The sequence below is a fragment of the Delphinapterus leucas genome, chromosome 15 (genome assembly GCF_059928025.1).
Source record: "Delphinapterus leucas isolate spDelLeu-1000000601 "Yukka" chromosome 15, BTC_Dleu_Yukka2, whole genome shotgun sequence".
In the NCBI taxonomy this organism is placed as follows: domain Eukaryota; kingdom Metazoa; phylum Chordata; class Mammalia; order Artiodactyla; family Monodontidae; genus Delphinapterus; species Delphinapterus leucas.
Genome location: NC_143143.1, coordinates 85,298,179 through 85,323,782, shown reverse-complemented (window position 1 = coordinate 85,323,782; position 25,604 = coordinate 85,298,179). Strand labels below are relative to the sequence as shown.

Sequence of the window (25,604 nt, the reverse complement as noted above, 5' to 3'; positions counted from 1 at the left end):
GCGTGGGGACTGAGATTTGCATTTCTAGCAAGTTCCAAGGTGATGCTGAAGCTGCTTGTCCCTGGACCTTGCTTTGGGAACACCCATGTAGAGCCTGTATCTGATTCAGTGCTGTATTCCCATCCCTACAGTATGGTTGGTCGCTTTAAAAACCATGACCTGTCAAATGTCAGAGAGATTGTTACTGACCTTTTCCAAAGCCTTTACACAGCATGAAAGAGAAGGCACGGAAACTCCCTTTCTCTGGCCCTTTGGGGGAGCTGCACCTTTTCTGTGTTTGCCTGTGGGTACAGGCCTTTCCTTCTGCGGGTCCCTCAGAAGGAACAATAGCTGTGCTTGGCATTCCGGCTTGGTTCCAATGGCTGCCTTTTTCTTTTTTTTTTTAAAAGGGTTTTTATTTTTTTATAAATTTATTTTATTTATTTATTTTTGGCTGCGCTGGGTCTTTGTTGCTGCACGTGGGCTTTCACTAGTTGCGGTGAGCGGGGGCTACTCTTCATTGGGGTGCTCGGGCTTCTCATTGTGGTGGCTTCTCTTGTTGCGGAGCACGGGCTCTAGGTGCACGGGCTTCAGTAGTTGTGGTGAGCGGACTCAGTAGTTGTGGTGAGCGGACTCAGTAGTTGTGGTGAGCGGACTCAGTAGTTGTGGTGAGTGGGCTTAGTTGCTCTGCAGCATGTGGGATCTTCCCGGACCGGGGCACAAACCCGTGTCCCCTGCGTCAGCAGGCGGACTCTCAACCACTGTGCCACCAGGGAAGCCCCCGGATGGCTGCCTTCTGATTCCATCAGGTCTTGGGGAATTCCGGAAGGCTAGGTGTGCCCGCGCATTAAAATGGCATCAGGTGTGCACAGGTGAGGGAGGATGTAGACGACCACGTTGCCTGACTGGATTACCCACGTTTGAATCCTTTGGGCTCCAGGGTAATAAAGAAAGTCCTGTGCTTCTCTGCAAGGGCAGGCTGGTTTTAATAGTAAGCCACCAGCACCTGCAGGCAACTGAAGCTGGCTCTTTTCCAGGACGAAATGTTTTCCCTAAGGTGGACAGAGTTAAGTGCAGCCCGACAAGGACAGGGCTCTTCTTGCTCAGTGAATACCGATTTAACACTGTAGTCTGGCCTCAGATCCCTGGGCCTTCGTCAGATTCGTGAACACTCCTAACTTCCTAAATTCACGATAGGAATTGTGTCTGCTGTGATACATTTGGATTTGTCTCTCTTGATGTAACGTGTTAATTTTAAAAATTGCATGTGTTTTCTTCTACAAGATACGAACTGGCTTATGATCCGGCAGATTGGGTCAGTGTAGATGAGCTCTCAGGGGCAGTACTCACCAGGAAGCAGTACTCACCAGGAAGCAAGTTGACCGCGAATCCCCTCGTGTGAATGAAAGCTTTTACATGATCATCGCTCATACTTGTTGATGATGGTAAGGGTTGACCCAAAATTGTCAGGGGGGTGGGGATGTGTTTTCTTGCTTCTTGAGGGAAAATGACATGGTTGACTGTCTTCAGAACACTGGGAAAAATATAAAATAAACCTTTTTATCACTGTGAATCCATACTGGTGATTATTTTTGATGATAATTCTTGAAACAGCAAACTGAGGGGCTCTGCCGTGGAAAGAGGGGCAGCATTCGTTCAGAGATGATGACGATTAGGGCACTGCCACTGTCCCAGCGTCTTTTTCACCTGTTCATAAGACAACTCTCTAGCTCTTTGTCAAAGCCACATGCATATGGTAAACATTAGCACAGTTTCCCTGTACTTGGACCAGCTTATAAGCTCATGTAAATGTGACCATACAGGACAAATTTGTTATAAACCAGGATGCATGGTCTCATGAGCATGTTTTAACACTTTTCTCTGTAATCTCCCAAGGCTGGATTTCTAAACCTACCAAAGCATAAAGCTGAATAAATAAAAAATTTCAAATAACTTTAGTGATTGTATTTAAGAAAAATCTGTAAAAACCCAGGTTCCCAGGGCTATATGGTTGTATATCCCATTTGTATAATTAACAGTAGAATGTTGGTTAGGGAGATATCAAATCTGTGTTCCTAATTGGTGTTAGGTGAGGAGGGCTCCATGATTCTGTTACGGATGGTTGCACGAATGGCACTTTTCTCAGTGGAATGGCTTTAAAAGATTAAGCTTTTATTTTGAGATAATTGTAGACTAACATGCAGTTTTTAGAAATAACGTAGTGGCACCCTGAGTTCCCGTTGCCCAGTGTCCCCCAGTGGTACCACCTTGCGAAACCCTAGTGCAGGATCACGACCAGGACTACAAGATGCAGCACCAGTCCGGGTGCAGACATTTTCATCACCACGTCACACCCATCCCCCCCTCCCTGCCCCCCCGACCCCCGCCCCCCAGCCTCCTGCCTTAACACCTTGCATGACTGATGGTTGTTTTTGGTTTTTTTTAAAGTAATTTATTTATTTTTGGCTGTGTTGGGTCTTTGTTGCTGTGCACGGGCTTTCTCTAGTTGCGGCGAGCGGGGGCTAACTCTTCGTTGTGGTGCGCGGGCTTCTCATTGCGGTGGCTTCTCTCACTGTGGAGCACGGGCTCTAGACACCCGGGCTTCAGGAGTTGTAGCACGAGGGCTCAGTAGTTGTGGCTCGTGGGCTCTAGAGCGCAGGCTCAGTAGTTGTGGCGCATGGGCTTAGTTGCTCCATGCCATGCGGGATCTTCCCGGACCAGGGCTCGAACCCGTGTCCCCTGCATTGGCAGGCAGATTTTCAACCACTGCGCCACCAGGGAAGCCCATGACTGATGTTTTAATCTACTCGATGATTCTACATTCTACCTCTTTCTACAAATGATGTGAAGGGGCAAGTGGTTTTCTTTCTTTCTTTGTTTTTAAATTTTATTTATTTATTTATTTATTTTTGGCTGCGTTGGATCTTCGTTTCTGTGCGTGGGCTTTCTCTAGTTGTGGCGAGCGGGGGCCACTCTTGATCGCGGTGCACGGGCCTCTCACTGTCGCGGCCTCTCTTGTTGTGGAGCAGAAGCTCCAGACGCGCAGGCTCAGTAGTTGTGGCTCACGGGTCTAGTTGCTCCGCGGCATGTGGGATCTTCCCAGACCAGGGCTCGAACCCATGTCCCCTGCATTGGCAGGCAGATTCTCAACCACTGTGCCACCAGGGAAGCCAAAGTGTTTTGTTAACTTATCCTGCCCGGATATTCTAAATTTTCAGAAAAGCAGGAAAACAGATTGAGCCCCTGCAGTAAAGCTTATGACTTTGAAAGGGAAACGGCCTCAGTGTTTCCATGGAGTGGTTCTTTTCCCAGAGGCTGAGAATGCTAATTTCCCAGGAGTCTGTGTGCATGGAGCAGCCTCTGTAGTTAATCAGCAACCCTCTTGGAATCCCCCTGCCACAGGTGTCCCGCCACGGACGGGGACGGGGCCCATGCTGCTCTTCCTGTCAGACACCAACGATGACACGCCCACCCTCTACCCACGGTCTCGATACCTGGAGGTCTGGAGTCTGCAGGAGGCAGGCCCCGCCCCATCGAGGTGGAGGACGGGGCCCAGGAGCCCTACTCCCACCCGTTCACCTTCAGATTGGACAATACGTGGGCAAACACAGAAGACACATGGAGACTGGCGGAAAATCATGGTGAGTATTCGCATTGGTTGGGGATAAAGGATGGAAAAAGACAGAAACCTGACTTCCACAGACTTAAGCAAAAGAGGAATGTGTTAGCTATGTAACCGAGAAAGAGGCTAAGTGAGCCTGTGTCCCAGCAGAGCTGGGGGCCCCGAGGACTTCCTGGAGAAGGCAGCTCCGGACCTTGGCCCTGCCTTTCTCTGGGCCTTTCATCTTAAGGCAGGCTCTCCTCTGGAGGTGGCAGGGTAGCAGCTGGGAGTCCCTGGGACTCATCCTGGCACCTAGCAAGAAGGTGTACCTCACTGCAAGGCTTGAGTTACCTGTCCTGCTCAGCATCGTGGGTGGGGAGGGCAGAAGTGCTGATTGGCTGGTTCTGAGCCCACATCTGGATCTGGCTGGGATCTGGGCTTAGCCTCTCTTGACCCACACAGGCTGAGAGTTCAGGAAGTGTGGGCTCCCCCAAAGGAAAACTGGGGTGCTTTTACCAGGAGGAACCACCAGCATCCAGTGTCAACATCCTATTTTGTGCTTCTATTAACTGGTCTCTAGGATGTAACCTGTTTTTTAGTTGAAACTGTGAGTCCATGTTTATATTTCCCAGACCCAGAGTGTGCTGTAAAGCATTGAAACGTACCCCAAAAGAGGTCTGGTCTTCCGGGAGGTGATCTCCAAGCCCTCGGAATATCCTGCCTGATAAAAGTGTCTCTGCTTACCTAGGGGAGGGGATCTTGTGTCCATCAATAGGAACAATGTGATTTAGAGTGTGGCCTTTGGGTCATGTACGCGTGTGGGTGTCAGTTAATCAGCCATGTGGGTGGCTAACCAGTTTTACAAGACCAAGTTCTGATAAAGACTGTGGACACAGGGCTCGGTGAGCTTCCCTGGTTGGCAATATTTCATGCCAACCATGGTGGTCCTGACTCCATGGGCAGGAGAATTGGAAATTCTGCACTTGATACTTTTCTAAACTCTACCCCATGTACTTCCTCCCTTGACTGATTTGAATCCATATCCTTTCAGTGTAATAAACCCTAACCCTGCGTATACAGTTTCCAGCCAGTCCTGAGTCCTTCTAGAGAATTATCAACCTGAGTGTGGTCTTGGGAACCCCCGAACTTGCAGCTGGTGTCCGAGTGAGGGTCGCTCTGGCGACCCTAACTTCATACAGAGCCTTGGCACATGGGAGGCACCTAGGAAATACCCACCGAGCAGCTGAACAAATGCACAAGTCAGTGCAGCTAAGGTCCCTCTCCCTCTGCAGGTCGCTCAGTGGAACTTATGCTGAGAAGCCTCCCACGTGGTGACTACTTGGTGCCGCTTTTCATCGGAGACAAACAGGGACTTCCCCAGAAGCAGACTGTCCATGTGAAGGTCTGTTCCTGTCCTGGTGGATTCACAAGCGCAGAGCCCCCCGTCGGGAGGCAGGCTCCTCCAGGGGGTCCTGGCCTCTCTCTGTGCAGCGTTCATAGCTCTGGCAGGTCAGCAGATACGGGAGCTACCCTGGGAATGCGGCTCCTCTCCCCAGCCAGGGGGATGAGCCATCGGGGGTGGGGAGCGGATGAGGGCCGAGGTCGGCGCGATGCCTTTGAGAATAACCCCTAGGCTCGTCAGAGGCCCAGACTCAGGTCAGAGGTTGCCACCCCGGTCAGAAATGCTGCCTGCCTGGCAGAGGCAGCTTCTCCTTGGTACACAGCAACTTACAGCCGTGGAACCTATAGATGGACACTGTCTAAGGGCGAGTCATCTGGCACCTGCTTGTGCCCCAAGCTGTGCTAAGGGCTGTGGCTACAAAGGTGCTGACGGTGCACTTGACCCCTGAGTTCATGGCTGAGTTACAAGTTAGCGGCACGGGATCCTGTCGGAACCTCTGATCTAGATGAGCTTGTGCACCTCGTTTCCGCCTTTCTCTCATCACAGCCGCTCTGCTTTTCCTGCTGAGGTGCTATTTTGTGTCTGAAGCCAGAGGCAGGGCTGCTCTATCCCACGTGAGGAAGGCATCCAGACCCTGATCGTGTGGAACGACGGGAGTGGAGCTGCCCCGTCCAGGTAGTGAACTCAGTGCTTGTGTTTCATGTCGATGCGAGTTAGGCACGGCCGTGCTGCTCTCACTTGCTATCCTTTCTCGTTTCGCCATCTCACCATATTTGAGTAGCAAATGGGAAAGCAAGTCCTGCGAAAAATGTCCAACCCCACTAAACTGATTTATTATTTTAGGGCATTGGTTCTCAACTGGGGGTGATATTGCCCCCTGCCCCCAGGGGACAGTGGGCAGTGTGGAGGCATTTTGGTGGTCACAACTCAATTGGGAGTGCAGTGGGGGGATGATGCTTTTGGCGTCTGGCGGGTAGAAGTCGGGGAGGCTGCTGAACATCCTACCGGACACAGGACAGTCCCCACAACAGAGAAGTCACTGGCCCGAGTGTCAGCAGTGCCAAGGCTGAGAAACCTTGTTTAGGAAAAATGACTTTTGCCAGGTGGAGTTTCTCTAAAGGGAAAACATGCTATGCTCCCTAATTAAGTGAGCCCACACTGGTTTCTTGGCCGTGGTGTGGGGTGAAGTAAGGCAGAACCCACTCATGCAGCGTCTCCAGCAGAGGTGGAGCAGAGAGCCTACTGGCCCTGCAGGGACAACCGTGGGCCTTTGTCGCGGTGGGCGAGTCATTTCTGCGCATCCTCAGCTGTGAGCGAGGGAGGATGAAACCAGCCTCACAAGTTGGTTATGGGTCACGGAAGACGAAGCCCATGACAGCACCTCACAAGCCTCCAACACAAGGTGGAATCAGCCAGCGACTGCTGGGTTTTCACACCTGCCGCCTCTGATCCTGGCCCTGCCTTGGCTCCATCGCCCTCGTTAGCAGCTGGGCCGTGAGATACAAGCGCTGTGAGCGCCCCTGTCTGTCTTCACTTCACTCTGAACTAAGGCTGCTTGATCCAAAAGACGAAAGCCAAGAAATGTCAAAAGGGAACACGGCCTTTCACGCAGAAGATCCAGGTTGCCTCATCTGCTGTTGTCTGAGACCTCTACCCTCGGTTTCCTCCTGGAAGGAAGAGACTTAGTGAGATGATTTTGGGAAAAGAGAGTCCAGTTAACTTTGGTCCCTGGCTCGGATGAATAGGGAGATATTCTAAAAGATGATTGGTGGTCGGAGAAGCTGATGGTTGACCAAGACTCCTAGGGTTCTTCCCACATTTTCTCTCCTCTGTTGGCACAAAGGAAGGGGAAGTAAGAGCTTTGGACCACATTGAGAATGCACACACCTGTAAGTCCATGTCTGTGCAGGCCTGCGTTCAGCCCTCCCTGTCGTGGGGACAGGAAGGTAGAGGCATGGTCCGAACTAGCTAGATAGTTGGATTCCCAGAAGGAATGCCCCCTGCCCCCAGCTATGAGAATAGCAGCTACCTGTTTTGATTTGTTTGTGTAATTTTAAGAAGGAAACCATCCTGACGAACAACAGTGCTTTGTGGGACAGATAGAATCCCCTGCCTCAGGCAGTTCTACTCTGCTCTGATGCTGAACCATCCAGGAAAATGGAAAGAGCTCCTGAGCCAAGGGGCTGTGCTTAGCCTCCCACTTGGTGGGTGGAGCTGAGGCTGCCCGGCTGGAAGGAGGCCAGTGGGGAGGGCGTCTCCCCAGGCACTGGCTGAGGGCACTGCCAAGGTGGGAGAGGAGCTGGTGATGCCTCTTCTTGTTGGCCAGCTGCTTAGTGGTTGTCTTTTGGGGAAGGAGGAGCAGCTACAGAAGCAGAGTGTGTGGAAGGGAAGCTTGGTCATTGCAGGGCTAGGCCGGCAGGTTGGAGGGGGTCTGGTGGCACTGACCAAGGGCCAGCTGTCAGAGGGACAAGAGCACCCAATCCGGGACAAGGGGCGTCTAGCTCATCTTGTCCCAGAAGATGTCCTTCCTCTCATCTGCTACTCACAGCCCAGGACACACCCCCGTTCCTGCCACAGTATCTTAGGGCTCTGAGAACTGGGATCCAACAAACCTGGGTTTCGGTTCCCAAACTGTGTCTTATCAGATACAGAATCTAACCAATCCTCGACTTTCATATATAAAGTGAGATCAGTGATGTTCTTTTTCTCTCAAGCTTATTGGACAATTTAATCAAGTAGCACATGTAAATTAGTAATTACTGGTACATAGTGAACAGTGGCTGCTACTACTAGTATTATTAACAGTAATTACCAATTATGTCTTTGTAGCCATTGGTAAATAAGGCTACCCCAAAGTGTCCACGCTCCTCCGTTACCCATCTCCGTTAGCCTGAATATACCAGCCTGCATTCACACACCGGGGACATTGTACACTCCCGGGAAGACTCCTTCATCCCAGATGCCATCACTGATTCCACCCACCTTGTCCTGCTCTGCCGCCGGACACCCCCAATCAAGAGGTTCTGCAGGGTAGCACAGGGGCCTGCCCTCTCTGTGGGGAAGCTGGTGAGCTCTTACAGAAAGAAATCCAGCACCCATCAGCTTCTGAGGCCCTCAGTGAATATTGGTTGAATGAGGAATGGATAAGGCTGCACACAGCACTGCCCAACCGCGGTGACCCCAAGAGCCTTCACTGTGAGTCTTCGAAGAGGATGAGAACAAGCTTTTAGATGCCGAGGCCCTAGTGAAACAAGGCTTTTGGTTTTGTTGGTTGGTTTTTGTTTTTACCATCACTTTACATGAAACACTGAACAGCAAGAAGCTCCACTTCCTAACCAGCAATTACAGAAGCATCCCCTCCCCCCTCCCCCCTCCCCAAGTATGTCCTCTTGCTTCATAGGACAGGTGTATTTTGCACAGCCTGGATGCTTCTGTGATGGCACAGAACAACGCATCTGGGGGAGATGATACTCCTTGCCCTCTGCATTTATTACCGCCATCTATAATTTCAGCTCCTGTCATATTTCTTTCCCTGTGTCCCACAGGAAAGGTCATACGTCAGGGATCAGATGTCAGCCCTGTCCATCAACACAGCCGAGGCAGGTGCCAAGCTGGGAGCTAAGGTAAGTGTGGCTCATTTGCTGCTTGGGTTGAAACAGAGGGGTGGCTTTGCTGATGGTCCCCCTGGTGGGGGACACCCTGGCTGCTCCCCCAGCCCCCAAGCCAGGATGATCCCCTGCGGGCCTGATCCACACCTGCCTCCACCCCAGCCCCACCTGCGATTCTGCTCAAGCTCACATGCCTTCGCCTCCCAGCTCAGGTGTCAGATGACCCAGGGCCCACATTCCAGTCCGTCCAGTGCTACCATTACGACTTTTTGCCACATGCAGATGCCACTTGCACTAGTGTATTAAAAAACTTGTTTTTCTTTAAATGGACCTGCATACCAATGAAATACACTTCTTTAAATAGGAAATTTTATATTTCAACTGTAAATGAAAACCCAGTTTTGCTTGTGTAAAGAGCAGGTAAGTGCTCATAGAAATAGAACCCAGTAATTCCAGGTAGAAAATGTGGAAGGAGAGAGAGAGCCAAGCCAGGCTGGCACCCGATGGAGACTTTCTCCTGTTGTCATTAGGAGTATGGAAGAGGAATTAGAAGGGGACTAATTTTCTTGCTGTGCAATTCAATGTCATTTAAAACCCTGTTCCCGAACTGGCTGAACCTTCCCTTCTCTAAGAGGACGATGATCCCACTTTGAAAAAGAGCGAGTTGACGCAGGGCTGCCGTCATTTATTGGGCAGGTGCCTGGCTGGGGTGAGCAGGTCCAGGTCCAGAGGGCATCTGCCCACCAATGCACGCTCCCAGGGGAAGGGAGTGCAGAGACTCCTGGGGGTCTGGCGGGGGCCTCTCTTTCCTTAACTGGTCTGTAAGCTTCGGGAGGCCAGAGCATTGCTCCTGGTAAGCACGCTAAGAGCTCTGATCCACTGAGCGTGCCCTGGGGTTTGCACTCTACGAGCATAATCCCACTGCATTTTCACCAGACCCGTGCAGGAGGGGAGGACACCAAGGCCTGTGGCTTCTATTTCTTGGAGTGTCTCTGGGCCCCCTTTATGATGTCCTGCAAATAGTCAGTGCACCTGTGGTGGCTGGTTGAGTCGACAGCCATTCACATACTTTCCCTAAGTGAAGTTGTCACTTATGATTTATGAGGTAACCTGATATTTTAAAATCTGTGACAAGACATGAACTATCTTAAAACTGTTGCTAAGGACCATTGCCTGCTTTATTTTCTTTGACATTTTATTGCATGATTGAAGGGCTTATATTAAAATAATAGAAACCCAAAGCAAAAATTGTCCACACTCCTATCCCTAAATCTAAGCAATTTCATTTGTCTGTGTTACCCTCTAGATCTTGTCCGCGGGCATATTCAATTGTCAGGTGTCTATAACGTCATCGGTAGAATGTTAGAATCTACGTCTTCAAGTCACATTGGGGCATGCAGTTCCGTTTCACTATAGTCCCTTTTCCTTGCTTCTCTCCACCTTTCCTTTTCTACTCCCACTGCACCACCTCCCCCATCATAATGCCAGTTTTATTTGCATGTGAGTGTCTGAGCAGGGAAAGGTGTGCCTTCGTTTTCAACTGGAGGGAGACGTGTTGCCTTTGGAGTTTCCCCCAGTGTTTTCCCCCAGGATTTAGGCGAAATGCTGCCATCTTTGCCAAGTGCATCAGACCAAGTCCACTTCGTGCTGGGGACTCTGGTGAGTTCCACAACCTCACTCCCTCCTGCTGGGACTTCACTGATGACTGACAGCTGGTTCCCTTGAGAGGCGGCCCTTCTAGAAGATTCTGTGATATGGGTAGAACAAACACATAGTCAGTGAAAACCTTCTCATCTGTCTACCTAGTTATTGTGATCGTTGGTTGTTACTGAGTTGTTATTTGATAGTGCAGATCAAATATGACGCTTCTCAGAACAGCCACAGATAGATACATTTCCGTGTCCATCTCTTATAGAGATCATCTGTAAGATCAAGAGCAATGGCCTTGACCCTGGGCAAATTCCAGCCCAGTGATTCCATACCTCCTGCCAAATTGAACCCCAATTCTCCTTTATACACTCCATGTACAAATTCTACAACTATGGCTTTGCTTTTTAACATGACTTTTCAGACTCACAAGAAGTTGTAAAAATAGTTCAGAGAGTTTCTGTGTACCTTTCACACAGCTCCCCCCAAGAATAACACTGTATATAACCATAGTATGCTTTCAAAACCAGAAAACTGACTGTGGTACAACACTATTAACACAGGTCTCAAACACAGACCTTATTTGGACTTCACTAGTATAACTAGCTATTATTTTAACAAAAAATTTACTTTTCTGACAAGAACTAAACGAGGTTCTCAAGGTCCAAAGAGCCACAGTTTTTATGATGGAAACTTCTAAAAAATAATTCAAGATCTCTATAATTCATTATCTTTTCTCAGGCTGAGTTTGCGCCAAGATTAAAAATGTGCTCTTCTTTTTTGCGCAGACATGGTGCCATGAATCCTTGAAAGGGCGTGTGCATGATAGGTGTGTCGCTCTGGTCCCGGAAGGGCCAGCTTCACAGGCGTGGAACCCGGTCAGTCCCACAGGGCCCTGTGCTCAGAAAGGCCCTGTGCTTGGTTAATGCTCTACGGTCACCATCCTGAAATTCTTCGTATCTGGACAAGGGGCTCACATTTTTATTTTGCACTGGGTGCTGCAAATTATGTAGCCAGTCCTGAGTCTTAGGGGTTGCGTGCGTCTCATTCACAGACTTTGAGGCCATGCTCAGGGCACAAAATGAGTCTTATGGGGATTTTGTGGACCCAAGATGGGGCTCGAAAATCTTATACTCTCATGCTCCATCCCCACAAAGCAACTATAAAACTCACCCATGGATTTCAGCTATGAACACCTACATGGCTATCGTTAGAATTATTATACCTTTAGCACAGAAACAAAAGGCAATATGATTACAAGAATTTCTGGCTATGTGTTTGTATCCTTGGGTAATTTATATGAAACCAGTGAACACTTCATTCTTTTTACTTGAATTAATTAATTTTTTAAAAATTTAAGGGTCATGGCATGTTTTTTGATCCAAGAAGTGTGAGAAACAAATAGCCTCCTCCTGTAAGTACAGATGAAGATGTTATCATGAAAAGAGTTACCTTACTGTCCTGATAGCCATGGGAAGCTCTGAAAATGGGAAACTGGGAAGGGAGGAGGTGAGAAAAAACATACCCAACCAATATCCAAATAAGCCAAAAGAAGTGAATGTGGGAAACAGATGAGAAGTAAATAAAGTACCTACATCTAGACTTGAAAGCATCAGAGTTTTTCAGTTCCTGGCAAATTTCTTTTGCTGCTGAGAAGCTAAGAACTTGGTGAAGGCCTGAATATTCTTTTGCTTTGATTCTTTACAGATTTATAGAAGTTTTGAGCTAAGGGGGCCATAGAAGCCATCTAGTCCATCTTTTCCCTAAACCTTACTAGCAGCAGAATCCTTCCTTACAAATGAGATCCTACAAAGAATGCCATTATAAATAAAACAGAAAAGAGTTGTTTTTTATTAGTACCAATTTTGAAGTACATTAACATTTATAACATATACATATTACCAAAGCAACAAATAAAAAATAGTGATTTGGTTGAAAACAACAACAAAAAAGAAGTTAGGTATTTGGAGGAAGTTTGCAAAATTTTACCTTAGCACCTAATTCATTGCCTCACATTGTTGAAATTAGTTCTTAAAGTATCAAGAAAATTTCAATTCATGCCAATAAGCAGTTTCAAATATTTTTTAGGGAGCTCAATTTATCATATCAGGTTCTCTTTGATTCAGCAAATAAGAGACAAAAAGCATCATTCAAGTTTCATAAAAGCAAATTATAAAATTTTTGCTTTTATTAACATGTTGGGGGGACTCAGTGTAAAAGATGTAAACCCTTCTCCATTATATTAGAAAAATAACATTAAGTATTATTATTAAAATAATTTTCCCTGAAATGAAATTCAAATACTCTTGCCGAAGTATCTTTGAGAACTCATAGGTCCTGGGGACACAGCTGAAGCCAGGGTCTCACTGCAGAGAGGCCGGGTGAAGGGAAATGGTGCTGTAGGCCAGAGTGGACACACACGGGGCAAAATGCAGCAAAATTCAGCATATGGTAGGCCCTAAAATTGGCTCAAGGCAAAATCGACCCCGAGTTTGGAGACTGGTGCAGCCTCTTCCACTGCCCGGGAAGGACCGTGGTGTCTGACCCGTGAGCACGTTGGAAGAAGGGCCTATGTCTCTGGGATCGTCCTCTTAGAGGCCCACGGGAGCCGGAGGGTGGCCAACTGAGGGCACAGCATCTCTGGGCAGCAGGTCCTCAGGGCTGTTTGTAGGGGTCACCCCTTGCTCTCTCTTTGGCTAAGTGTGTTTAGTTCAATTCACAATGGTGTGGTGTGCTGCATTTATGTATATAGGTAGATATGTGTACAGATAGGGGTGTGTGTGTGTGTGTGTGTGTGTGTGTGTGTGTGTATCCTCATGGACATGTAAAATTATTCCAAGCTTTACAATTTTTTTACATACATCTTCTGGAGTGCACTAAGTACCCCTAAACCCAGGGGTTATCAGAAGTAACTTCAGCCATAAAGCCATCAGTGTTTTAGAAACACAAATTGTATCATGTCACTCTCCAGTTTAAACCTTCCCAGCGGCTGGCCAATGCCCTGTGATAATCTGCAGCCCTGAGGCCTAAGGCCGTGTGGTGGCCTCTGTCCTCCGCCTGCAGATCTGAGCTCCCGCCAGCCTCCAGGCCTCTGCTGGCCCTTCCTTCTCCCTGGCTGCTCTGCTCCTGTCTCCTGGTCCTGCTCCTGAGAGGTCCCCAGGCTCAGGCTGGGTGAGGTCTCTCTTGCACCTTCCACGATCATCACTGTGTTTCTCTCACCCTGGGTGCTGGCCCCGTGCCTGCATGAGCCCAAGAGTGAGGCTGCCTCGCCTTACCCCGTGCGGGCCTGACTTACATGATACAGTTGGGGAATCTGTGGGTTCCCAGGCAGCCCCCACATGGTGCACGCTGAGTCCATCTCCTCACTGCTCTAGCCCACTCCTCAGCCGGTACCCCAAGACCCAGGTCCATGAGCACTTGCCCGGTGAATGAGTGGAGGGCGGCACACCCACTACCACACATGAGGTGCGGCTGACCCAGCAAGGACAGGAAGAGGAGAAATTAGAACCTGGGGAAGAGCCATGCGGTCGGGGGAGCAGGAAGTGGGATAAGGTTCCCTGTGGGAATCAACTGTTTGCTAAATCTCATTTGTGGAATGGTCCCAAACCCCACTGGCCAGGCTTGCTCGGCTCACTTCTTCCCTAGAAGCCAAGGTGTTGAAGGGTCTATCAGTCAAAACTGGCAGGGCCTGCCCTCTCTCCCACCACACACGTAGGTGACATCTGATCAAACTGCCCTTGGCCCGCTGTCCCTCAAGGAGAGCTCTGACAGCCCTCCGCCCAGTGGTGGCCCCCTGTGTGCTGGCCAGAAGAGGCCATCAACTTGGGGGAGGCTGTGAGTCCTTGGTGGTGTTAGGACTCTGCTTCTTTGCTTCGTAGGTTTACCTGGATACTGTGGTGCCCAGAGGACCCCTGGAAGTGTGGGTACGAGTGATGGCAGGGATGCTGAGTCAGGTAGGAAGGCCCCTCCTTGGTGGTGAATGGGTTCTGCTTCCCCATCTGGCCCCACACTGACCTGGGGCCACTTCCTCCTAATCACCGTGTCAGTCAGCTTGGCTGCATAACAAAATACCACAGACAGGCAGCTTAAACAGCAGACTATTTTTCTCACAGTTCTGGAAGCTGGAGGTCTGAGATCAGGGCACCATCATGGTCAGGTTCTGGTGAGAGCTGTCCTCCTGGTTCACAGACGGTCACTGTCATGCTGTGTCCTTATGTGGCAGAGAGAGAGGGAGAGAGAGCAAGTTCTCGGGTGTCTCTTCTTATAAGTACTCTATTCCCGTCGTGAGGGCCCCACCCTCATGACCTCATGTAACCTTAATTACCACCCAAAGGCCACACCTCCAAATGTCATCACATTGGGGGTTAGGGCTTCAACACAGGAGTTTGGGGGGACACAATTCAGTCCATAGCAAGTGCTTTCATGGGAATCCTCATTCCAGGGGCATTTCTGCAGATCAGCACAGCCTCAGACAACAGTGAATGGTCTCTCTTTCTGTGAAATTATGAAAGATGTGGGCTGACTGTGCTGGAGGGAATTATTGGACAATGACATTGTCTCTCCTGGAAGGTTCCTCAACACAGCCACCCTCTATTCTTGGGCAAATTAAACAGTGATTTGGGAGTTAGGGCAAACGCATGGGTAGTTTAAATGGAAGGGGCTGGAGCAGGTGCTGTGGAGAGACGCTCTCTGTGTGTGCCTGCCCCCAACCCACGCAGGGAGGGACGCACACAGAGGCTTCAGGTGCTGCTTCCGACCCTAAGGAGCCCCATACGTTGCAGGAAAGTTGGGGCTCAGACCTGTGAAATAATAAGTGCAAAGGAATAGATCAATGCTTGGTGGGCGTCGTCTGCCAAGAGTTACTTTACTTGGCAAAGTCGTGGATGATAATCACTGCGTACCAGGCCCTGTCCTAAGGATTCAAAAGGTATTAACTCAGTTCTTGCATCAGCCCACCAGGGCAGGTTCTATTATTTTCCTTATTATAAAATGAGGAAACTCAGGGACAAAGAAATTAGGTACCTCATTCAAGACCAGTCTGTAGAAACGTCTGCGACAGTGGGGACAAGGCCCTGCCCACCATGGCACTTACCTTCTCTCGTGGCTCCCCTGCAGCAGCTCGGTGGTGCTGACATCCCCAAGGGAGACCCTGGTTACCCACCTCACGTCTATGCAGAGCAGGGCAAGTGTGAGCGAGTAGAGACCCGCAGTTCTCTCGCCTTCTCCGAACATGACCTGTCGCCCGACTTGCTGGACTCTTTGGGGCCAAAGGCTGCTCCACTCGAAGAGATATATTGAGTCAGGTTTTTGTTTCTTAAAAACTGCATATTATGGTGAACTGGAATAACTCATGAAGGGGAAATCACTATTCTAGAATGTTTCTTCCTTACTTCCTTTTTTAAAAAATTACCTTCTAGTTCTTGAATGAGGTTAAACTGAGTCTGGATTAAAGGCTTGGACATTTGCAGACCAGACATCTTGAACCAAAGTGGAACAGCAGGTTATACTTTTTAAAAATTTGATTTGTCAGGCAGATTTTCTAGAGAAACTTGAATTGTGTAATTCCTTGCTTCAGCTCATGGAAGCAGCTCATGGCTGCTCATAGCCCAACTCTGAGGGTAAATAAAATATAATCCACTGATTACCCCCAGCTATTTGGGAAAAACTGGGGAAACAGATTTTTTAAGTGCTTATTTAAATTTCTATAATTATGATTCTGCTTCAGTTTAAGTGAAAAATGGGGAAATGTTTTCTAGAACATTTGTGATCAGTATTTTTAGTGATTTTTTAAAAAACATAAATATTAATCCCATTGTACTTTTTGAGTAGATAAATAGATAAATATTTTATCATGAGAGAAATGATTATACTTAAAATTTGTGAGCAGTACATACTAAAAAAACCAAACTGACATAATTTAACTTGCATGTATTATGTAAGTAAAATAACTTTGGAGCCTTTGAGTGAATAAATTCTGATTAAATTTTATCTATGCACAAAACCACAAACTTTAATTGATTTCTACATGTCCACCTACCACTAGTGTAAATTGTGGGGGAGGGGATAGTTTCCTTTAAATATCTAAAAAAATGTAAATAGTAGGACATGTGCCCTACATATACTCAGTTTTCTTGTCTGAGTAATAGATAAGAAACTGGCTAAGCAGAATTTTAAATGCTACCAGGACACTTTAATGTATATATTAGATATCTAAAAGCCTGTGGCAAATTCTACAAAATTTATATAATTAATGAGCATAGTCTTTTGTTAGTCCCCTCTTGAACCTGAGGGATAAATCAGGAGACGCACATTTATGTCAAATCAGTGAAATGCTATATTAAACCTAAGTTTTAGCTGACGCAAGCTTAAAACTTTCCCTTTCTTTATAAAGAAGCTGTGCAAATGCTTACTTTAAAGAGATCTCAAGAGTTTGTACATAGTTATTTCATGTATCACCTAGTGCTTTGAGTAACTGAAAAAGAAGAAAAACCATCTCCAAAGCATTGGAAAGTCTAAAGCTGACTCACAGTCGTGTAGAACAGCTATGCTAATGCTGGAATGATTCCGAGGAGAGTATAGGACATTTTCTGGGTAATTCAGGATAACAGTAATATCTTAGGACAGTATACTTTTTGAGTCTGAATGGTTGCTAAGGGTCAGTAGGTGGTCACTGGACCTTCCTGGATCTGAGGCAAGGGACAGAAAACTATGGCCATGGGGTAGATGTGGCCCACCATCTGTTTTTGTGAATAAAGTTTTATTGGCACACATCTGTGCTCATATGTTGTTTAAGGGCGTCCATGACCCCTTTGCGCTGCCTTAGCAGCGCTGAGTAGTCACGATGGAGACGTATGGCTCACAAAGCCCAACACATTTACTTCCTGGCCCTTTAAAGAAAAAAAGTATGCTGACCCCCTTGTCTAAGGCATTCTTTTTGGGAACCCCACATTTGTAACAAACGTATTAAGATATATCCATACTCTGTGTTAAAAACAAATACATTGCCATACAATTAAGGAAGGTTTTAGATAACTTTGCTTTTGGCTATGCGTAACTTGGCTCATTTACTAATGGTTATGAAATCTGGGCAATTGTGCGTATTTGTGAATTCTTGCATTATGAGGCTCTCTCCAACTAATTGTTCTCAAAAGTAATAAAATACTCATGAAAAATTCATGAATCCCAAATTTAACACTTAGCAAGAACAAAATGTTATATTTTGTAGGTACTTAATTAGACGTATTAATTTTGATTTTGCTGCTTTCTTTGTGTATTTTGAATCCTATATATATGTTTTCTTAGGTCTCAAGCCTTTGGGATATATTGTCCAGTGGAGACACTGGCCCTGTTGGCATTTTATGAAGCATACCTGGCATGTAATACTTTGACTCTCCCCTTTAGATGCCAGACTATATTATATATTATCACCTGTCCCAACTGATGTCTGCAGGGAACATTCTTGGATGTTGGCCGGTTCTCCCCACAAGTTCATTTTCAAGTCTATCTACATGCTTAGAAAGGTTTCCATTAGAAACATCAGCACCAGGAGGTTTTGGAAGAAAATGTTAGCCTCCAGTGGAATTTATGTACACTCATGAACTAAACGAAGTCTTACTAATGGCAACGAAGAAGGCAATAAAACAGAAATAGTAAATATTTTCCTAGAAAATGTGATTTTATTAAGAATATTAGCCTCCAAATTACTTAGCAATCCAAAGATAGCTGCCATCTCATAAGTTAAATATTTATTTTGCATTTCATCAATTTTGGGTTTCCATTTATATTAACGGTCTCATTGGCTTTATGGAGTTTTTCATCAGAGGAGTTTGTTTTGCTTACTTTTATGATTTACTAAACACAGAAGCTATCCTGGTTGTTAAAAACTTTCCCAAGTGAGGGACTTCCCTGGTGGCCCAGTGGTAAAGAATCTGCCTTCCAATGCAGGGGATGCAGGTTCAATCCCTGGTCGGGGAACTAAGATTCCACATGCCGTGGGGCAACTAAGCCCACGCACCACAACTAGAGAGAGAGAAGCCTGTGCACCACAGTGGAGATCCCGCACGCCGCGACTAAGACCCAACGCAGCCAAAAATAAATAAAATAAATAAGTATTAAAAAACTTGCCCAAGTGAAACACTAACCCAGGAAATCTTATTTTATGTACTTGTAAAGTAGGCATAGCAACAGTCCCCTCAAAGATGGCATGTGGGCAGAAGACTGCAGACCTTGGGTAGTCATTGTCTCTCCTGAAATGTGTGTGTCAGAGGCCAAACAAATCTGCCATCAGGAAGAAGGAAGAGGAGAAAGAATGCTGGAGACATAAAAACAGGAAAGACTTGTCCTTTCATTTCTCCCAGCATGAGGACACTGGTGCTGGAATGGCTGCAGCAACTGCTAATTGTCTCAATATCTGTCACCTCTCCTTCCTCAATAGAAGAACCCTGAATTTTTGGCCATCGAGAATGGGAATGACATTTCCCACCCTCCCTTGCAGCCAGGTATGGCCATGTGACTACGTTCTGGCCAATGGAAGGCAACTTCCAGGAAGTGTCCTTGAAGCATGGAGATGTAGACTCATCTCTTCCCCCTCTTCTCTTCTACTGGCTGGAATGAGAATGTGATGGCTGGCACAGGAGCAGCCATCCTGGACATTGTCGTTAGAGCTGACGCATGGTACACCAACAGGATAGAAGGGGTGGAGGTCTCTGACACCGGGGAGCCCTACTGGACCCATCCCGGGACTCCCTTACTCTGGACTCAAACTGAAAGAGAATTAAATATGTCTTGTTCAAGCCCATGCTATTTTGGATTTTCTGTCACTCATGGCCAAATCTAATCTTAACTGATACAAAATATAGGACCAAGATACGCAAGCTGTAAGTAGCAGAGCTGAAACTTGGGGCAGTGGCTTATGGATGCGGCCGGGGGCAGAGACTCAGATAGTGGGGGCTAGAGGACAGGTGACCCACATCGTGCAGAAACAAAGCATTTGCTAACAACTCTCCTCTGTTGTTTTTTGAAAAGCAGCCCTTGCTCTGAACAAGGATTGAGGAAGGAAATGGTAGGAGAAATTCATAATGCAGAAATGCATTAGCTGCTTCTCACTGCTTACAGCAAAGTCCCACAAAAGAGATGGACGTGGGTGACGGCTGGCCAGGGCGGGTGTGGCATGAAAGGTAAGGCAGCTATGCTCGTGGAGACCATCTCTGCCTGAAGCCCGCAATCTAAATTGACTGAGAACTGGGTAATTTGGAGGCTTGCAGGGTTGAAAAAAGCAACCGCTGCATCTCTCAGATGACATCAATCATTGGAAAGGTTCTGTGCAAAGCAGTGCACTTAGTGGAAAATAAAACTAGTGCCCCGTCCTACCAATTTGTAAGACTTGTGGCAAAAGTCACTTTAAGGATGTTGCCTTCCTACCCAGGCCTGTTGCTTCAGGTGACTCAAGGTGGGCGGTGCCATTGTGCTGAGGGACAGGAGACGTTGGCCAAGCGAGCGTGGAGGCCAACAAGGACAGGCCAGACGCTCCAGGGTTATAAACTATGTCTCAACAGAGAGAGCTGGCTGGAAACAAATAGATCAGAAATCTTTACGTTTCTGAAAAAATGCTTTGCCAAAGAAACCACAGCATGGTCTGAAAAAGCCTGTGATTGTTCAACCCCAAAGCAATCCCTGAAAACAAGGAGCAAGCTGTGAAAACCACGCAGGTCCCAGGAAGGGCATCCCCTCCGGTACCCACGCCAGTCAGCTGTGGCAGGGGAGACAACAGCAAGCACGCAGGTAGGGGCCGGGGGCGGCGACGGCTGCAGAGGTGTCTTCACTGTTCCTGCCTCCAGGATTTGCTCATGTGTATGGATCAATGATAATTGTGTTTATTAGTTTGCTTTTCTCCAAATGGGCATTTTTATCACAGGCGTCTTACTGTTCTTACTTATCTACCTTATGTTGGGTGTATTGGGAACCAAGAACTTATTATTTAGTTTGTAGGTTGTAAAACCACGAAGAACCTCATCCATATCTGTTGGAGAGGACTGTGCTTTACCCTGGGATCTTGGATTGTGAGCCAGATGCAGTAATTGGGTGGGGCTTTGCACTTGGTTCCCTTGGGGTGTGTGTGGGAGGGGTTCTGTGTGTAGAAGAAGGGCAAGCAGATATGTTGGCGGCCAAAGCATGGACGGCTGGGGAGACTACTGTCCCCCAACCCCCATTGCCCCTTCTTTCCTTCTTCCCCAAGTTTGAGCGAGGGCTACGGCTTCCTCAGATGAAAATTACGTCTCCCAGCCCTCCTTGAACTAGATGTGACCAGGTGACCGTGTTCTGGCCAATGGGACTCACGTTGCAGAAGCAGAAGCATGTGTGCAGGTGCTGAGATGGGTCCTTGAGGAGAACGGGATGCCTCTTTCCAGCCCTCTCCTCTCCCTGTAGGCTGGAACATGGCTGTAAAAGCAGACTATCGGGAGACCTTGGGAACGGAGGCTTCCGACCATGGGGTAATGTGTTAGAGCCTCATCCCTCACCCTGGAGACCATGAGAGCCTGAATCATCTCACTTTTTACAAGAGAGAAATAGACACTTGTCTCTATTTATAGGGGGTTCGTGTTCTGTCATTCACAGCCAAACTTCGTACTAATTAACTCAGGTTACATAACCTAAAAAACAAACCAATAAATAGAAAAAAGAGTGACATAACAAAATATGTGCATTATGCTTCAGAGTAATTACCTTGTGTGGTTAATTTTATTCATTGAACAGATTTTTTTCCATTATGTTCAAATATTTGTACAATGAATGTTTCATTCTTCCCTGTGCTGCGTGATGGCTTAATATAGTTCTAAAATTATTTTCCAAAACGGTTGTCACTACCCCGTGGCAAGACTCTTTTAAATATCCTCTTTTCTGCCCACACAGTATCATTTTGAGCTTGGGTCTGATCTCTGGAAACTGCCGAAAGGCGTTCAGGGCCTCGCCGGGTAAGCAGGTGAGGGATCAGCCTGAGTGCCAGCACTGTGGGCTGGGAATGGGGCTGAAGGTGGAGGATGGGGCCCACAACCCGTAAAACGGGCATCGCTGTGCAGCTGGGCCAGGTGAGCTCAATCAACTTTATTCTTTAGTTCTTGCCTTGTGATGTTCAGAACCCCCTAGGATTCTGTGGCACAATGAATTCACATACCTGGAGAGGTGGTGTTACCAGGATGCTTGTGTCAACCGAGATGGTGCTATGTCTGGCAATCAGGAAGATCCACACATAGATCTGAACCCATGAAGGAGGCCTTCACCAGGGAAAGGTTGGTGAGCATTTCCCGGGTTTGAGGAATGATATCGCCAAGGTCCACTGTTCAGGGTCTCCAGACCCTGCAGTTTCCATTTTAACTAATCATTTACATAACTAATTGAGGGAAAAAAAGAATGATTTTATTGTTATTCTTGTTCACATCGTCCTAATGAACCACCTCCAACAGCTGAAATTCACTCTATATTTTGCAGTCTCTGTGGGGAGAAGCCCAGTTTAATGAAGTCAGCAGCCACTGAGAGCTCTAGGAGGCTGTATTTTAAAGGCTCCTTCCACAGGCCAGTTGTCCCAGGGCGATTTTGCTCCCAGGGACCCTGGGTGATGTCTGGAGACACTTTGGTTTTTACGACTTGGGAGAGGGTGCTCCTGGCAAGGGGTGGGTAGAGCCAGGGATTCTGCTAAACGTCCCACAGGGCACGGGATGGTCCCCACAACAGAGAATGATCCAGTCCAGAAGGCCAGCAGTGCCAAGGTTGAAAAACGCTGCCCTAGACCCACTGAGACCCGCTCTGAAATACCGTGCGGACGGCAAGAAGCTAATGGCCTCTGTTTTAAAAGAACTTCCTCTCTGAGATGAGCTGAGAGGCATGATATTAAGCGGTGCAGTAAACTGTGTATCTCGAGGGCTCCCTCTGGGCCAGGGCTGCCACCCTCACACGACTTACCCTGGGTTGACACTGTCCTGTCATCAAAGTGCTCTTAAGCCACTGCTTGCAGGGACTGAAAACAGAATAAAGATAATTAGACAGGAGTTGCTTGCCCCTGACCAAAATCAACCTAGAGTAGACAGAACTCATACGTTAAATGCTTTCAACCCAGAAAAATGAACTCATTGTGCTAAACACTGCTTAACAGGAAGTCTACGTGGAATCTTTTAGAGTTCTCAGAGCCCAGAGGCAGGCACAGGCCCGCAATGGGACACGTGGTCTGAAAAAGGGTCCGGCTCCTGGCCATGCAGGGCTCTGCCACCCCCTTGCTGGAGACTTCCCCAGTCTGGGCATCAGCATCTACTTGTAAGACTGAGGGTTCATTTTGGTGGATGGTTTTCCCACCTGAGTTCCCCAGAGTCTCAGCATTTTCAGGGACACCAGTGTGACCCAGAATCAACTATGGCAGAGGAACTTTGGTCTGTTGGTATTATAGGTATCTGTCTGTATGTCTGTCTTTCCACAAGCATCTCTTCACCCTTCCTCTGGGAAAGCACATATGGGAATTCCTATGGGCAGTTCCCTTTCTCTTCATCCCCTGCTCACATGGGCTCTAGGGGTGGATCATGAATGACCTAAGCTAGTTAGCATAGCAACCATAATTGGCTCAGAGATGAGCATGTCAGCCAATCTGAGCCAATGAGGGTCAGGCCGAGTTCTACTCAAGTCTTTGGGTAGGGCTGGAACCTGAGTGGGTATAAGTGCAGGGGCAGTTCCAGCCACTTTGCAACCATGAGGGGAAGCTGCAGAGCTTTGGGGGCAGAGGGCACCGCATCAGGCAGTATGAAGGGGAGCTGAGATGAGAGGACAGAGCCTGGCTCCTAATAACCTTGCTTTGGTCCTGCACCAAGTTGTGACTCCACAACTTCCCCTGGACAATTACCTGTACTGATAAGGTTACTTTTGTGCCTAATTCAGGTTTTTAGAAACCAGCCTGAGTAAGAAAATTTCCTCAAATGAAATGACTTGCTTCAAAAGTTTTAACTAGGAGTCAAACTTTCCCAGAGACCCCTCCTCGTGAGCTACTCCCCCTGCTTTGAGTGGCTTAAAGGGACAGTGTTGTTGAGTTGGGCCACAGCCGACAGGGGCTGCATCAGAATATTTGTGAGGAAATGATGAAACCAAGACTAGCAGAGCCTGGGAAATGGAAACACCGGGCTTTGACCCAAATGCCCCCTTTCAAGAAAGTTCTTTATTGTCACGGAGGTTTGAGTCTCTATATTTGTGCATGTAATAGATTTCTCCTCCTTAGAAAGATTTGGTTATGGATTCAGGCATCTGAAATTTAATACTTGAGAGTTAATTGAATTTAATTAATTATTTGTAAAAACTTCCTCATGTTCTTTAGATGAAAGGAAGGTAATATTCATGAAATTCTGTTTGTAATTTCCCGTCTGTCGCATTTTGTGAGCAGCTTTGCGAGATATGCAAGGTTCTTTGGAAGAAAGTCTGAGGGAGAGCAGGAAGGGGACAGGTGAGAGGGCTGCATGATTCCTGCCCTCACTCTGGGTGTTCATCAGGGGCTGGGAGGTAAGCACTGTCTTTGTATTTTCACCTTCCAGATCTGTCTTTTTGAAGATTTTATTTCCTACTTTGGAAGCATATTAACTTTATCATGTGATTTGTAAATCAATACCCCCAACAGACAGCTGTCTGCTTCTCTTAGCACTTTTTTTTTTTTTTTTTTTTTTTTGCGGTACGCGGGCCTCTAACTGCTGTGGCCTCTCCCACTGCGGAGCACAGGCTCCGGACGCGCAGGCTCAGTGGCCGTGGCTCACGGGCCCAGCCGCTCGGCAACATGTGGGATCTTCCCAGACCGGGACACGAATCTGTGTCTCCTGCATCGGCAGGCGGACTCTCAACCACTGCGACACCAGGGAAGCCCCTCTTAGCTTTTAATAACATTGGTGACATTTAGTGGAAGACTTGACTCATTCTATAAGTCAGTTTTTAATATGGAACAAACACTGAGTTGTTCCTCAAAAGCCGTACAGGCTAAGAACAATTTAAAAATAATTTAACAGTATTATAATTCAATGACTATAATTATTAAAATGCTACCATATAGGCCTGAGTGTTGCAATGAATGGGAGAAGTTGGAATGAGAAATTAACCCTGAAATTAATTTCTATGTTAGGGAAGTTAGTGCAACAGCTTTAACAGATAAATCCACAAATTCCATTAACCCAACAAAGGTTTATTTCTCATGTAGGCAAAAGCCAGTAACTGTACAATTTGGGCCTCCAAGTTTGCTGCGGCAGGGAAAAGATGAAGAAATCACAGTGGCTCTTAAATTCTATGGGCCAGAATTTAAGGGAGGCTGTGAGACGGAGAGGAACACATGGATGCTGAAAGCACATTACCTCTCCACCACCGTGAGATGGATTTCTATTCTTGTGTTTGTTAGTCAGAAACTGAACTTGAGACTCTGATTGATTGATTGATTTAAACAACACAATCTAATTCAATCTTTTTCTTCGTTTTTTAAATTTTATTTATTTATTTTTGGCTGCGTTGGGTCTTCGTTGCTGCGCACGGGCTTTTCTCTAGCTGTGGCGAGCAGGGCCTGCTCTTTGTTGCAGTGGGCAGGCTTCTCATTGCGGTGGCTTCTCTTGTTGCAGGGCACGGGCTCTAGAGTGCACGGCTTCAGTAGCTGTGGCTCGCAGGCTCTAGGGCACAGGCTCAGTAGTTGTGGCGCACGGGCTTAGTTGCCCCGTGGCATGTGGGATCTTCCCGGACCAGGGCTCGAACTCATGTCCCCTGCGTCGGCAGGCGTATTCTCGACCACTGCGCCACCAGGGAAGCCCCTGATTTATTTTTTTGGCCACGCCGCACGGCTTATGGGATTTTTGTTCCCTGACCAGGGATCGAACCCGGGCCCTTGGCAGTGAGGGTGTGGAGTCCTAAGCACGGGACTGCCAGGGGATTCCTGGCAGGTTTAGATGGTGGAATTATGAAGAACTTGAATGCAGCCCTAACATATTTCCGACCCTGGTGTCCCACAGAGGATGAAAACACTGTGTATGGAAGACATACTGTAGGTGTTTAGAACATCTGCTGTGGTTTGGGAAAAGGCCAGGGCTTGAAATCAGCTCCATCATTCACCTCCTTTATGATTAAGTTTATTCAACACTTTGAGCCTTTGTTGCTTTGTCTGTAAAGTGAGGAAAACAATAATCCCTCTGTTGTAGGTTTTCGAGAAATCATTGGTATCACCATCATCAACATTCTCATCACCATTACTACCACCAGCTTCACCATCACCATCATCACCATCACCATCACCGTCTCCACCACCACCATGACCATCACCGCCATCACCATCATTATCACCGTCTCCACCATCACCATCACCACCACCACCACCACC

The 25,604-nt window shown here is 47.4% G+C and overlaps 1 protein-coding gene and 1 long non-coding RNA gene across 3 annotated transcripts in view; both read left to right on the top strand.

Moving 5' to 3' along the window:
- The window catches only part of CDH26 (cadherin 26), a 45,021-nt gene extending 27,270 nt beyond the window's left edge, over positions 1-17,751 (top strand). Inside the window, 13 exon segments of the mRNA XM_089897134.1 lie at positions 1,264-1,333; positions 1,336-1,413; positions 1,415-1,424; positions 3,382-3,480; positions 3,483-3,620; positions 4,873-5,035; positions 5,037-5,089; positions 5,529-5,570; positions 5,573-5,657; positions 8,533-8,605; positions 11,598-11,651; positions 14,116-14,190; positions 15,353-17,751. Of these exon segments, the coding sequence (XP_089753260.1) occupies positions 1,264-1,333; positions 1,336-1,413; positions 1,415-1,424; positions 3,382-3,480; positions 3,483-3,620; positions 4,873-5,035; positions 5,037-5,089; positions 5,529-5,570; positions 5,573-5,657; positions 8,533-8,605; positions 11,598-11,651; positions 14,116-14,190; positions 15,353-15,535 (1,123 nt within the window). The 3' untranslated portion in view covers positions 15,536-17,751.
- A 51-nt stretch (positions 17,752-17,802) lies between these two features.
- LOC111186702 (uncharacterized) lies at positions 17,803-25,599 on the top strand. Of its 2 annotated transcripts, none has more exons than XR_016387955.1 (3): positions 17,803-20,017; positions 21,146-21,215; positions 21,370-25,599. It is a non-coding gene; the product is annotated as an uncharacterized LOC111186702 (long non-coding RNA). The 2 variants fall into 2 exon arrangements; XR_016387956.1 differs by having other exon boundaries at positions 21,146-23,764; positions 24,447-25,599.
- Positions 25,600-25,604: the final 5 nt, after the last annotated feature.